This window comes from Ischnura elegans, chromosome 6, assembly GCF_921293095.1.
Source record: "Ischnura elegans chromosome 6, ioIscEleg1.1, whole genome shotgun sequence".
NCBI classification, from domain to species: Eukaryota; Metazoa; Arthropoda; class Insecta; order Odonata; family Coenagrionidae; genus Ischnura; species Ischnura elegans.
The window spans coordinates 95,654,479-95,667,001 of record NC_060251.1 but is presented as its reverse complement, the minus strand read 5'-3'; the positions used below and the strand labels follow the sequence as shown (position 1 = coordinate 95,667,001).

The 12,523-nt window shown below is 39.9% G+C and overlaps 1 protein-coding gene across 1 annotated transcript; it reads right to left on the bottom strand.

The window, feature by feature from the left end:
* Positions 1-788: 788 nt before the first annotated feature.
* On the bottom strand, positions 789-4,987 carry LOC124161215 (THAP domain-containing protein 2-like). The gene is made up of 5 exons (XM_046537479.1): positions 4,564-4,987; positions 3,923-4,188; positions 2,196-2,310; positions 1,860-2,078; positions 789-1,436 (listed from the first exon to the last, which is right to left on the bottom strand). The coding sequence occupies exons 1-4, from the start codon at positions 4,632-4,634 to the stop codon at positions 1,976-1,978; spliced, it is 555 nt and encodes a 184-aa protein (XP_046393435.1). The 5' UTR covers positions 4,635-4,987; the 3' UTR covers positions 789-1,436; positions 1,860-1,975.
* Between the last annotated feature and the right edge of the window lie 7,536 nt (positions 4,988-12,523).

The window sequence follows — 12,523 nt, the reverse complement described above, 5'->3', positions numbered from 1 at the left end:
AAGAATTTCCGCTTAAGTTTACGGCAGAACTGGAGTGTGTCTTTGAGAATGTGAATGGGGTTTACTTTCGGCGTGGGGCAGAAAGAAAGCCCTTTGTGGAGGAGAGAGAGCTGGTCAGGAGATAGGGGGTGGAAGAAAGGTTGACTACACTATCTTCCTGGGGTGCCTCCGTGGTCGCAGAGGCTGGCTCGTCAGTAGGCCCTGGGCACAGAATAGAAACCTAGCGGAATCAGAATGGTCACTCCTGGCGGTCCCTTTGATGTTTCTGTGACCATCAGTCCCTCTAGCGGAAACCTAAAGAAATAACGCCGCCATCTTCCTAGATGGTTCACTCTCAGAGGAAATACCTATGTTGGTCACAGAGGAGGTCACCTATGTTGTTCTCCTTGATGGGTGCCTGATACCCACCAGAAAGCAAGTTCCTACTGTTCAGGATATCAAAGAAGTCATTAAATTTTTCAATAAATTCAATGGTAGCCTCACAGCCATCGAATCGGGGGTGTTTCAGTTCACAGCCGAGGTATTTAATGGCACTAGCAACACTGCGGCTGAGGGTCTGAGCAGCCAACCTCACCTTCATTTTCTCCCGGTACCACTCAATGTGCTGCTTCCTCAACTTCGTGCCAGCATGAAGCCCTTGCTCTCGCTGAAACTTTTCCAGCTCCTCTATAAGCTGCCACTTGACATGCCTCCCTTCACCAACTAGTACCCTTTCTGTGGCAAGGCACCCTAACCAACTTCAGCATGTGGCACGGATCTAGAAGGGTGTACACTTTTTTGCCACCATGCATAAAAAATGGAGCCATGCTTTCTGGACACAGGTTGGCCCCCAATGATGACACCATACCTACGTTGGAACTGAGACCATCAAAAGTGATGCAGCTCACTTCCACTCCAGTCTCCCCAATGAAGTCCAGTGCCTACCGGACTATATTGGCCCTCTCAATTGAATGGAGGCCATTGATGAAAAAGTACCCAATAGGAACTTTCCAACGGCCATTAATGGCAGTCAGCATGAAGGTTAAAGCTTCCTTGGCAACAGGCAGATTGTCATCGTCCAAGCCTGTGCCAAAATCCACATATCCGGCAAACTTAGATCCATCCCACTCGATATGCTGCCTGATGGCCATCTCATCCACTGAGAGAGCACAGTAGATGGGGGTCTGCTGTTCTTTGCCTCTCTCAGCTAATGCCTTCAGGGTAGGCAAAACTTCTTTAGAAAACCCCACAGATGTCTTGAGGGACGAGCACCACTTTCTCAAAGTTGAAGGATGGGGGAGTGCTGAATTGAAGGACTTGCGAACATAATTATATGCTCGGGGGGAGTAAAAATGGAGGGTTAGGGCAAATGCCCTTAAATCAGGAGAGTAGGCTGTCTTCCCTTGCCCATTCTCACTCCTCTTCAGAAGTTCCGCCGCAGGTCCAGGAAGAGACATCTGATGAAATATAAGAGAAGGTGACCATTACCACATCACAAGTACCACTGGCATAAGTAATAATGATACTATCCCCTATGAAAAAATTGTATAAACCTGTTTCAATTTTTTATAGATTCTTATACATTGCCATGGCAATAATAATAATTGCCATGTATAAAAATTTGAAACAGGTTTATAGAATTTTTCATAGGGGATTGGACATGATAATGGCATGCTTATGTTCATATGCACAGATCACAATGGTAAATCAATCTTTGGGTTCATATATCTGTGATCCAACAGAACAACCTAGTAACCACTAAAAGAGTATAATTTGACTCACATTAACGATACTCATTATGCAAAATGAATCAATTACATTGAAACCTGTACTTTCACATGGTTTGCTTAAGTTAGTGATAAACAAGATCTTAGCCTTACCTCCAAAATATCTCCAGCACCATCACTAATTAGTGAGTTCTTCTTTAACTCAGCCAAGACTTCCTTCAATGATGCCACCTGCCTTTTCAACCTACTGGCTTGAAGGTGTAACTGCTTCACCTGCTTCCTATTTCTCTCCGCATTCTGCTGAGCAAGAAGAAGTACTTGCGAACTTTTGTCGGGGAGTTCATATCCTCCTCTGTAAAATCTCCCACATACCTTAGGGAAAAACAGAGAACAAGATCAAGGTAAAGTCAATTTTCTAGGGAAAAGAGTTGAAGTAGTTTGGCGTATCAGTGAGCTACACAAATTATAAACTGTTCATAAAACAAGTACCGGTACTTCTTTGAAGGCTTGAGAGGGGTGGTCAGTTTTGAATCTTCATTTAGGGGGAAGGAAACAACTTCTGAGACCACCGCTGAAGGCACAGGATCACAAGAGTGGGGGACACCTGGAATAATAATCAGTTAAGACAAGTAAAAAAGAAAACCAATTAAAAGTAATCACATCACAATCACTAAAAATTGGGAAGGTCACATGGGAATGAACACAACGATGTGTTCATTCCTATATGACCTCTCCAATATAACACAGCCATGGGAGTATGAGATAATTATTAATGGAGTACAGCAACAGTGGTAATGCTACCTCTTCTCACCTCTTTATTGCAAACCCTTGCCACATTTCCATTAATGCAATACATAGTTTTTGATGGACATAGCAAATCTCAGATCAAATCTTAGAAAAAACAACTCCACATTCATCGTAACCGAAATTTTTTGAGCCCAGAAGCATTTGCCCGTTGGTGGGATCACCTTCAGAAAGTCTTATAACCGGGTCATTGCAGTTCAATTCAACTGAGGTCCTAGGCCCACGATCTCAGATTTAAAGATTTTATTCTTTCCTTCTTGTTAGTTTCAACCTTAGTTAGGAAATATTAAAGACCCAGTACTAGTATTTTCCAAGATCTGACTAAGTATTTGAATACAATGAGGCACATAGAGAAATTCTGCCTAGCAGCTGAATTATTCAAAACTGCCACATTTGTGCCTTGCAAAAACTATGCTATTAATTGAATGAAGTAGGAGTGTAATTGTGGTACATCTCTCCACTTCCACCCACTTCATTGCAAAAGCCTTGTCACATTTCCATTATGCCAATACCAATCCAATCGTCTTAGAAGAAATCACAGAAATATGGCGCCACATTCATCCTTTATTTTGAGCCCAGAGACTTTGCCTCTTCTTGGAATCACATTCATGAACACTCGCATCACTGACTTAATTTGAAAAACAAAGAAATCTTCTAAATAAAATTTTGATAGCTAAACAACATAAAGTAATGATCTGTAAATAACACATATTGATGGTACAGTAAGTGCTTTATGTGAAATACTTATCCCACAATATGTTTTTTTGTAAATAGTCAAAGTTTCACATGCTTTAGGAAGTATATATGATTTTGCTCTCTTTCTTTTTGGCAAATTGTTGTAAATGTTATTTGTACAACTATAAGAGTGAAGTTCCACAAAATGCCTAGAGTTTTGGTATTAAAATAACGCCAACAGATTAGGGTACAATTCTAAAATCATCTGTGCACAAAAGGATACTCCTCTTTATCAAAACCAGTGCTTTCCATTAAGTTCTACCTGGGTGAGTTTCTGGGTTCGAAAATAGCTCTCATTCGTGCAAAAAATAAATACCAAACGATTTAACAACAGATATTAATTCCCTACGGATAAAATAACCCTAAAACAGAAATCTCTATTCTCAAATATACTTTCTTTCAGCACTATACATACTTTTTCAATGATTAATAGTTGCACTACAGAGCATCAACTACTCGGGGGTGGAATAAGACATTCTCAACTTAAGTCACCAAAACAGCAAATTTACCGAGGATCCATAAAAAATACAGCACCATCCTTACATTATTGACAAGTGATAACAATTTGATAATGGCATGATATAGCTAATCACTTTTCCCCAGAAATCGCAACTATAGTTTAATATATTCTACAGATTAAATATACTACAGAAAAAATCAATTTAAATACCACTTACTTGAAAACACTGGCTCAACATTTTCCTCGCTGCATTTCCTTTTCAAGGGGGATTTCCTTTTCTTCTCCTTGCACAATAAATGATGCGGAAAATCGAACAACGTAGGCACAGCAGTGGCCTTAAGCCAGTGCCCTCCGAATTTCTCCCTGTCGAAGGGGTCCTCCGTAAAATGCTTGGAGCATATCTTAGTGTGCTTACTAGGGACGAAGTTCTCTCTCCTCACGTTTCTCACCCATTCCTTCCGTCGCTCCTCATTAGCAGGGAATCTGAAGATAGTGAAAGAGATACACAGCAAATATGTATAGACAAATACGCAAAAAATCACACAATTTGATTTCCCGACAACGTGAAGATTTTCTTAGACAGAAAGAACTTACCGCATTTCATCGTTCAGCGAGTACGCATTTTTAATACGAGCCATTAATTATATTTATGAATTAAAAAGTATGTGATTTTTAATAGTGGTGGAATCGATTTAAAAATCAGCAACCAAGGATATGGACAGAAGCACACATGTACATTGTTAACCACGTGGTCTCATCACCAACGTAGCTAAACACTATACTTTAACATATTTGTAGCAGGGTAGTTCAAGCGGATAGAAATAAAACACATGGTACTCATAAAAAAGAAATACTTACGAGTGGAAAGTAATTTTTCCTCCTTTCACGTACGATTCCGTACAATTCCAAGCGCAGCAATACATGACCATCTTGCCGGTATATTTGAAGCTAATTAATGCACAAAATAGGCGATGTATCGGCCCAAAGATTCTTCCGTGTTAAGAACAATATCTCTTCTTCAACGTGAGGGCACTAGAATCTTCTTCATAAAAATATTTATGCCGAATTTACTGCAAAATAGCATACCTCGCACAGAAATCCCATGCATTTAAATAGGAGATTCCAGCAAAAAGCACCGATGACACGTGACCTACCCCCACCACGGCTCTTTCAATGTTGTCCGCATGCGCAGAAACCAAAAATCTCTCTCCCTATCCTTACTCTGAGGGTTCACTGCAGTGTACTAGTCAAGGATACGGGTTGGAAGGCGCACTTGAAAGCAAAAAAAAAAAAAAAACTATTTTTTCGATCGTTACTGTTCAAATATACTGTTGTTAATACGCGTTAGCACACTGTACCTTTAATATTCTCACAATTTTCTTATGACAATGTATGATTACGTATTGTTCATGGCTGTGATGACAAACCAGGTACCTTGATGAATTAATTATTTTATGACGAAAATTACGGCGAATTATTCTTAAGTCATTTTACTTCATACGTACGTCCGTACCTAATGACGCACTAGAATGCTGCCCTTGTTTTCAGTCGGGTGATTTCTAATTCATCAACATAATGCGACGATATAACCACTTGACACGCGGGGATTATAAGGCAGTGTTTTTCACACATCTGGGATATTAAATAGGTGAAGAATTTTAATGATAAATAAGCCTCCTTCCGGGTTTCTGTCATCGCCGAAACTCATTATATTCTTAGTCAGTGTGTATGGCCTGAATATATATCGGTAAACAGGTATTTTTTCGGAAGGCAATCTAGAAGTCCCCACCAGGTTATTTCAGCGAAGTTGTGTTACACCTCAATACACTATGCTTGCGAAACAAACTGTGCTGTAACGGAAGTACTTGTTGATGAAGATGAAGAATTACATGGGTGAATATTCGATTAATTAGTACGTTCGCGAAGTTGTATTTCCAAATACTACATAGTCGGTAACCAACAGCGTCTAGTGGTACATTCATTTACCTGTACACCATATTCTAGACATTTAATATCAATTAAACTATGAGCAGAAGACAGGCTTTTCGAATATTGTGTCACAGAAATAATCAAAGGTGATGTACACGTCATTGTGTCGGTATATCGGTCACCTCAAACTGATCTCAGGTGTTTTTGGATAAATTCTATTGATTGAATGAAGAGATATTCAATGCTAAGAGGTTTTCTAAAATAATTATTACTGGTGATTTCAATAGCCACCTACTTGAGACTAGTGCAAAAAATTGACTTCCTCAGTACCATCGCAGCTTTTAACATTGATGTAACTAATTTTATGCCAACCTAGCTCATTCCACTCAAACTTTGAAAATACTCTTACTAATATGCACCATAATGATGTTAGCACAAGGGTTCTTGAAGAGGAAATATCAGATCAGTTGCCTATCGTATCAACATTTAAGTTTTTTCTTGTCGCCTAAAATTAAAACATACTCCACTACAAATTTCTCAGGTAAAACACATGTCATACTTCAGGACAGCTCTCATCTCCTAAGACTGGGCAGGCATTTTTAATACTGAATCCTTGGAAGATAGTTTCCAAGGTTTTTATTCATTTTTCCTCCACCATTTTAATGTAGCTTCCCTCTTGAAATTAGAGAAGTTCAAAATGCAAAAAATCCTGGATCACCGAAGAAATTGGTTTAGATTCACCATTCCTCAAAAATGTAGTACATGAAGTGAAACTACTGAAAGTAAAGAGAATTAAAAGGATATAAAAAATCAGTACAGATCACTTCTTAAGAAAGCAAAAAGGACTTCTAATGATGGTACATCTGGAACTATGAATTTCTACTCCAACCTTGCTTAAGTATTCAATGATTCTTTTGGTTTAGTGCCGAACTCCTCAGTTCCTCACTCTACTTACACTGCAATGGCTAATCCAATGCACTTTTTTGTGATGACAGGGAAATAAAGTCAGTCATATCCAAACTCAGCTGAAGCAGTTCAAGTTCAGGTGTAGATGGAATCCCAGCAAAGATAATATAATTATATAATGACAAAAAAGATACACTTGCTTTACTTTTGAATTTTACTTAAGTTTTTGGCCTCGTAAATCACAATCATCTTTTTTAAGCTTGAAAAATTTGGTAACAGAGACATTGCTCTTCAGTGGATGATATCATATCTTAATGACAGAACTCAGGTTGTAACATTAACTGTTGATGGTGTTAGGCATGTAGCTTTACCTCCTTATTCTAATAATATATACATATATTGTAACGGCAGCACCTGATATGTTTCTATTCACCCTTATATTGAGAAGCACTCTTCCTTTTTTCTTCCCTTCCCTTTTGTTTTGTTTTATTTTTTTTTGTTTTGTGAAGGTTTATCTTATTTTATGCTTGTGTGCGCGTGCGTGTGCCATATTTAAATCCCGCGCACAGTGATAAGTGCTCCGCCTTAAGAGAATAAAGCGTACTTCTGGCCACCGCCCTCCCCTCCCTTCCCCTCTTACGAAGTTAACGTGGAAGAAAGTGGGTCAACGAGGAGGTAGAACACGACAGACGCCCGGGGAATGCAGTTCAACTGCTGCTTGCTCAACAGCTGAGCGATTGAGCCACTATTGCGTCAGGAGCTACAGCGCGTGGAAACTTCCTAGCCAACAGCCCGATGTAGACGCATCCCGTGGCCTGCAACCCCATCAGCCTCTGCAAACCACCGTGGGAAATCATCCCGGGGATAGACACGGCTCCACACCCAACGGGAAAACATCGCGAATTGACGAGACGTCGGCCGACATCGTCACTTCTCTCGCACAACGAGTTTCCCAGATTAAGGTGCAGTAAAGCCGTGCCCCCCACCACTTTCCCCGTGTAAAACTGAAACAACCACGTTTTTTACCCCATTCATCCCCTATTTTCCTCCTCAAGATTGCGCTGGAACAGTCAGTGAACCATAAAGTCATATTGTGTCGCAGTGGACTCTTAAACCCTGCAGTTTGTTGAACGCAGTTCAACTCTGATTTATTTTAATTTTTGTCAAGTTGCTTTTTGATTCCTTGTAAGTGCCATTTCCATGTCAATTAGTTTTAAGTCGCCCCATTCCATCCCCACTAACGTCCCTTTTTCCCGAGTGATGTATCTCATATTTTGCAGAAAGGTTTCTCGGGTTTTCCACCGGTTGATGTCGTCCATGTCGTCCATGGATGGAGTGTATATATACTGAAAATTTTTGAAGAACGGCATTCGGAAGATCCCCTGAGGATGATCAGCAAGTCGCAGATCGAAACGTCGGGAGACATGGACGACATCAACCGGTGGAAAACCCGAGAAACCTTTCTGCAACTGATACGCCGGGAAAATCTAAGATCATACATATCTCATATTTTGTGTGCTTCATGTTATTTTCTCATGCTTTTGAGAATAAATGTTTATTTGTTTAACACGTTAAGTGCGGCAGCCGTTTTCAAAATTCGTTCCCGGGGGCGGAAATACTTTTTCTTCGTTTTTGCATTCGTTAGGGTATATGATGCAATGACCACCATCTAAAATATATTTTATTGCTCTTTTTTCTGAATTATGACGAAAAAATTTTATGACGCACCGTGTGCGTCATCCGCCATGGGTAAGGTCAAGGTCGGTAAAAGCCAGGTCGTGACACGCTCCCATCTTGGTTCCCGCCTGTCTGTTGTTTACATGGTGTTAGCATAGGGCATGTGAATTAATTTCAAAAAATTGTGTGTTGCATTGCTCCGCATTGCTCCGATTCCACGAAAAACGGAGTAAGAATATTTCGTTTTCCCTCTGATCCAGGGGCGCCGACTTATAAAAAATATTGGGGGGGCCCATATCGGAAGTCTTGCCCCCGAAGAGGTTAAATTGAAAGTGTGTCGCAGCACCGAAACACTACCATGATTCACAACACTTGATTCAGTTAACCTGCTTAACCTTATAATTATTTTTTTCAACACTCATTGTTTAATTTATTTTAAAAGGTAACTATCGTCAGGGGTGCCGACTTATAAAAAATATTGGGGGGGGGGGGGGGCAATCCGGGGGCCTTTCCCGGGAAAATTTATAAAGAGTGAGTTTTAAAGTTTTTTAAAGCATTTTAGATTCCATCTGATCAACATTAGAAACCTGAAAACTCGATTCTCGATAACTTGACACTCAGAAGATAATCGAAAAGCCATACACATTTTTGCTTCACCCCCATAACGAATTTTTGGGGGGACTCGGGCCCTCTCAAGCCCCATGGAGTCGGCGCCACTGACTATCGTCAAGCATGGGAAATAAAAATCGCCAATATATTTTTGTGATTTCACAAGGCATAATATAACTTAATTATTTTCTTGAATTATTGAGGGGGCTCCGCCCCCCCTAACGAATCTTTGAGGGGGCTCAGGCCCCCTCAGGCCCCATGGAGTCGGCGCCACTGTTCTGATCCTAAAAGAATGGCTCTGTGGTCGATAGATTGCAGAAGAAACAAATGGAAATGTACAATAACATCGCGCTTTTTGCTTCAGTTATTTACATCCATGATTGTCTTGTCATTGTTAATTGTCTGAGTCTAATAGGGTGGTTTCCTATTATTTTTTTATTGCCTTAATCGAAATATTATTACTCCTGGAGTACGAATTTCGCGCTTTTAGATTTTTAAATTACAACATCTATTTTTCGCGATTAAATGAAAAGTGAAAAATTTCAAGCGCGCGAAAACGCGACGCTTAAGTATGAATGTCGGGAAATATCTCCGTACGTCGTATTTCTGGTTCCCCCTCCCGCCCGGTGACGTGACCTTGAGGCGAGGCTTAGCTCTGATACGTCGCAGGATGCTAGCGGATAGCTGAGTACCTTCCTGAACGGTAGCGCTTGGCTTAAAAAAGGTTTATTAATACCTTATCAAACGAAGAAAACTTTCCGACATTAGCCAGTTTTAATAGGTGATTATTAAGACATGTTTCCCTGAGCTCTGTGCCTCATGCATGCATTGCTAACCTCAGACGATGCATAACTCCTATCCTCTCGTGTAGAAACTAGGTCCCTGTGACGTCATGCGGAGTGGAATCGCATGGGCGCCAATCTGGCCTTTTTCAAATGAGGATAAAATTTGACCCTTGCCATTCGTCTAAACCGGTATTTCAAAAACCAAATAATTTGTGTATTTTGAATACACTAATGGTGGGTAACGAATCGCAATCAATGCCTTTCGTTTTCTTTGATGAAGGAAACTACCCTATTGCTCAATTTGGAATGCATTTCCTTCGTGCAGCATTTGCTGCCTCAATATCAGTGATTGAGTTTGGAATCCATCCTATTCTAATTAATGCTCTGATGTGTATTCATTTATTGCAGTTATTTGTAAAATCTTAAATGTACCTAAAGGCTCACCTGAGTGCACACTGACATTACTGTGTCACATTATTTGCCATGATTCTTGGAATATTTGCATGCGGATTATTCTAGTATTACATTTATTATTGGGATTGGCAATATTTACAATTTCTAACTAATCAACATAGGCCTCAACTTAAGACAATTAATAAGCATTCAATGAGAGTACATTATTATCATATGGAGAAATCATATTATTTTGAGTTTAAAAAATGTACAGGGACCTTGTATTACGAACTAAGAAATAATATTACAGTAGAGTTATCAGTCTGGCGAAAAACCTGACCAAAATATCATGGTAAGTAATAAAAACCGATCCCATGCAAATGGCAGTGTTTGCCAATCAGTACCTCGCCAATGTGCCCCTATGCATGCAGAATTCAATAATATGTTGGGACAGCTTTAATACTGACCCCTGTCAACATATAAGGTCCTCAATGGCCCTCTTTCCGGTAACAGAAAATGAGGTATTGAAGCACATACATAGCCTAACGTTGCCTTCTACGTATATATATTCATATACCTACCCAGGTCTGTAATGCCCTGCCTTCATGCTTAAAAAATGCTCCTACGAGGGCAAATTTCAACTACAATCTGAAACTCTTCCTTGTTAACAAAAGCTATTTTAGCACAAATAAGCTTCAAATGTGTATGTATTTTTTGTATTGACTTGTACTATATTTAACAATGTAAAGTCATGGGACCAATAAGAATAATAGGGTGGTTTCCTATTATTTTTTTATTGCCTTAATCGAAAGATTATTACTCCTGGAGTACGTATTTCACGCTTTTAGATTTTTAAATGACAATATCTATTTTTCGCGATTAAATGAAAAGTGAAAATTTTCAAGCGCGCGAAAACGCGACGCTCAAGTATGAATGCCGGGAAGTATCTCCGTACGTCGTATTTCTGGTTCCCCCTCCCGCCCGGTGAGGTGATCTTGAGGCGAGGCTTAGCGCTGATACGTCGCAGGCTGCCAGCGGGTAGCTGAGTGCCTTGCTGAATGGTAGCGCTTGGCTTAAAAAAGGTTTATTAAAACCTTATCAAACGAAGAAAACTTTCCGACCTTAGCCAGTTTTAGTAGGTGATTATTAAGACATGTTTCCCTGAGCTCTGTGCCTCATGCATGCATTGGTAACCTCAGACGATGTATAACTCCTATCTTCTTGTATAGAAACTAGGTCCCTGTGACGTCACGTGGAGTGGCATCGCATGGGCGCCAATCTGGCCTTTTTCAAATGAGGATAAAATTTGACCCTTGCCATTCGTCTAAACCGGTATTTCAAAAACCAAATAATTTGTGTATTATGAATACACTAATGGTGGGTAACGAATCGCAATCAATGCCTTTCGTTTTCTTTGATGAAGGAAACTACCCTATTATTATTATATCTATGCTGAAACCCTAATATATTAGTAATCAATCCGGAAAAAGAAAGTAATTAGTGAATCCTAGAACCTATGCGGTAGAGCAAAGTGTATAATTGCCTATGGCCATGAAAAATTCCATGCACCTTACTTTCAAAATAAAGTAGAAAAATCTAGATACATAAGAAACTATTCACACAGAGCACTATGATGGGAATGTTTTGTCGCGTGAGTTGGACATTTTTTCAGGGTTGAAACAAGGCCCTGAGACTAAACAACCGCCCAGATTAGGAAGTATACTATAATTCCCTATGGCCGTGTAAAATGTCATGAACCTGAGTTCCTAAATATGGAAATGAGACATGGTTCCTTATACCTATGCACCCGGTGCGCTGTAGGGCGAAATTGTTTTTTCGCGTGGGTTGGGGATTTTTTCAGAGTCGAATCGAGATCCTCAGGGTCAAAAACCGCCCGTATTATGAAGTATACTATAATTCTATACGACCATGTAAAAATTTCATGCACCTGAGTTCCTAAATATGGAAATGAGACATGGTTCCTTTTACCTATGCACCCGGTGCGCTGTAGGGCGAAATTATTTTTTCGCGTGGGTTGGGGATTTTTTCAGAGTCGAACCGAGATCCTCAGGGTCAAAAACTGCCCGTATTATGAAGTATACTATAATTCCATACGACCATGTAAAAATTTCATGCACTTGAGTTCCTAAATATGGAAATGAGACATGGTTCCTTATACCTATGCACCCGGTGCGCTGTAGGGCGAAATTTTTTTTTCGCGTGGGTTGGGGATTTTTTCAGAGTCGAACCGAGGTCCTCAGGGTCAAAAACCGCCCGTATTATGAAGTATACTATAATTCCCTACGACCGTGTAAAATGTCATGCACCTGACTTCCTAATTAAGGAAGTTAGACATGGTTCCTTGTACCTATACACACGGAGCGCTGTAGAACGAATTTTTTTTTCGCTTGATTTGGGCATTTTTAAAAAATCAAATCAAGGTTCTCAGACTAAAAATCTGCCCGTATTATCAAGTATACTATAATTTACTATCACTTTGGAATATTCCATGAATCTAA

Coding starts and splice junctions, on each gene's coding strand:
- LOC124161215 (XM_046537479.1), bottom strand. CDS start 4,634: ATGGTCATGTATTGCTGCGCTTGGAATTGTACGGAATCGTACGTGAAA. Junction 4,189..4,563: donor GGAAAAATTACTTTCCACTC/GTAAGTATTTCT, acceptor CACTATCTTCAG/ATTCCCTGCTAATGAGGAGC. Junction 2,079..2,195: donor AAGCCTTCAAAGAAGTACCG/GTACTTGTTTTA, acceptor TTTTTCCCTAAG/GTATGTGGGAGATTTTACAG.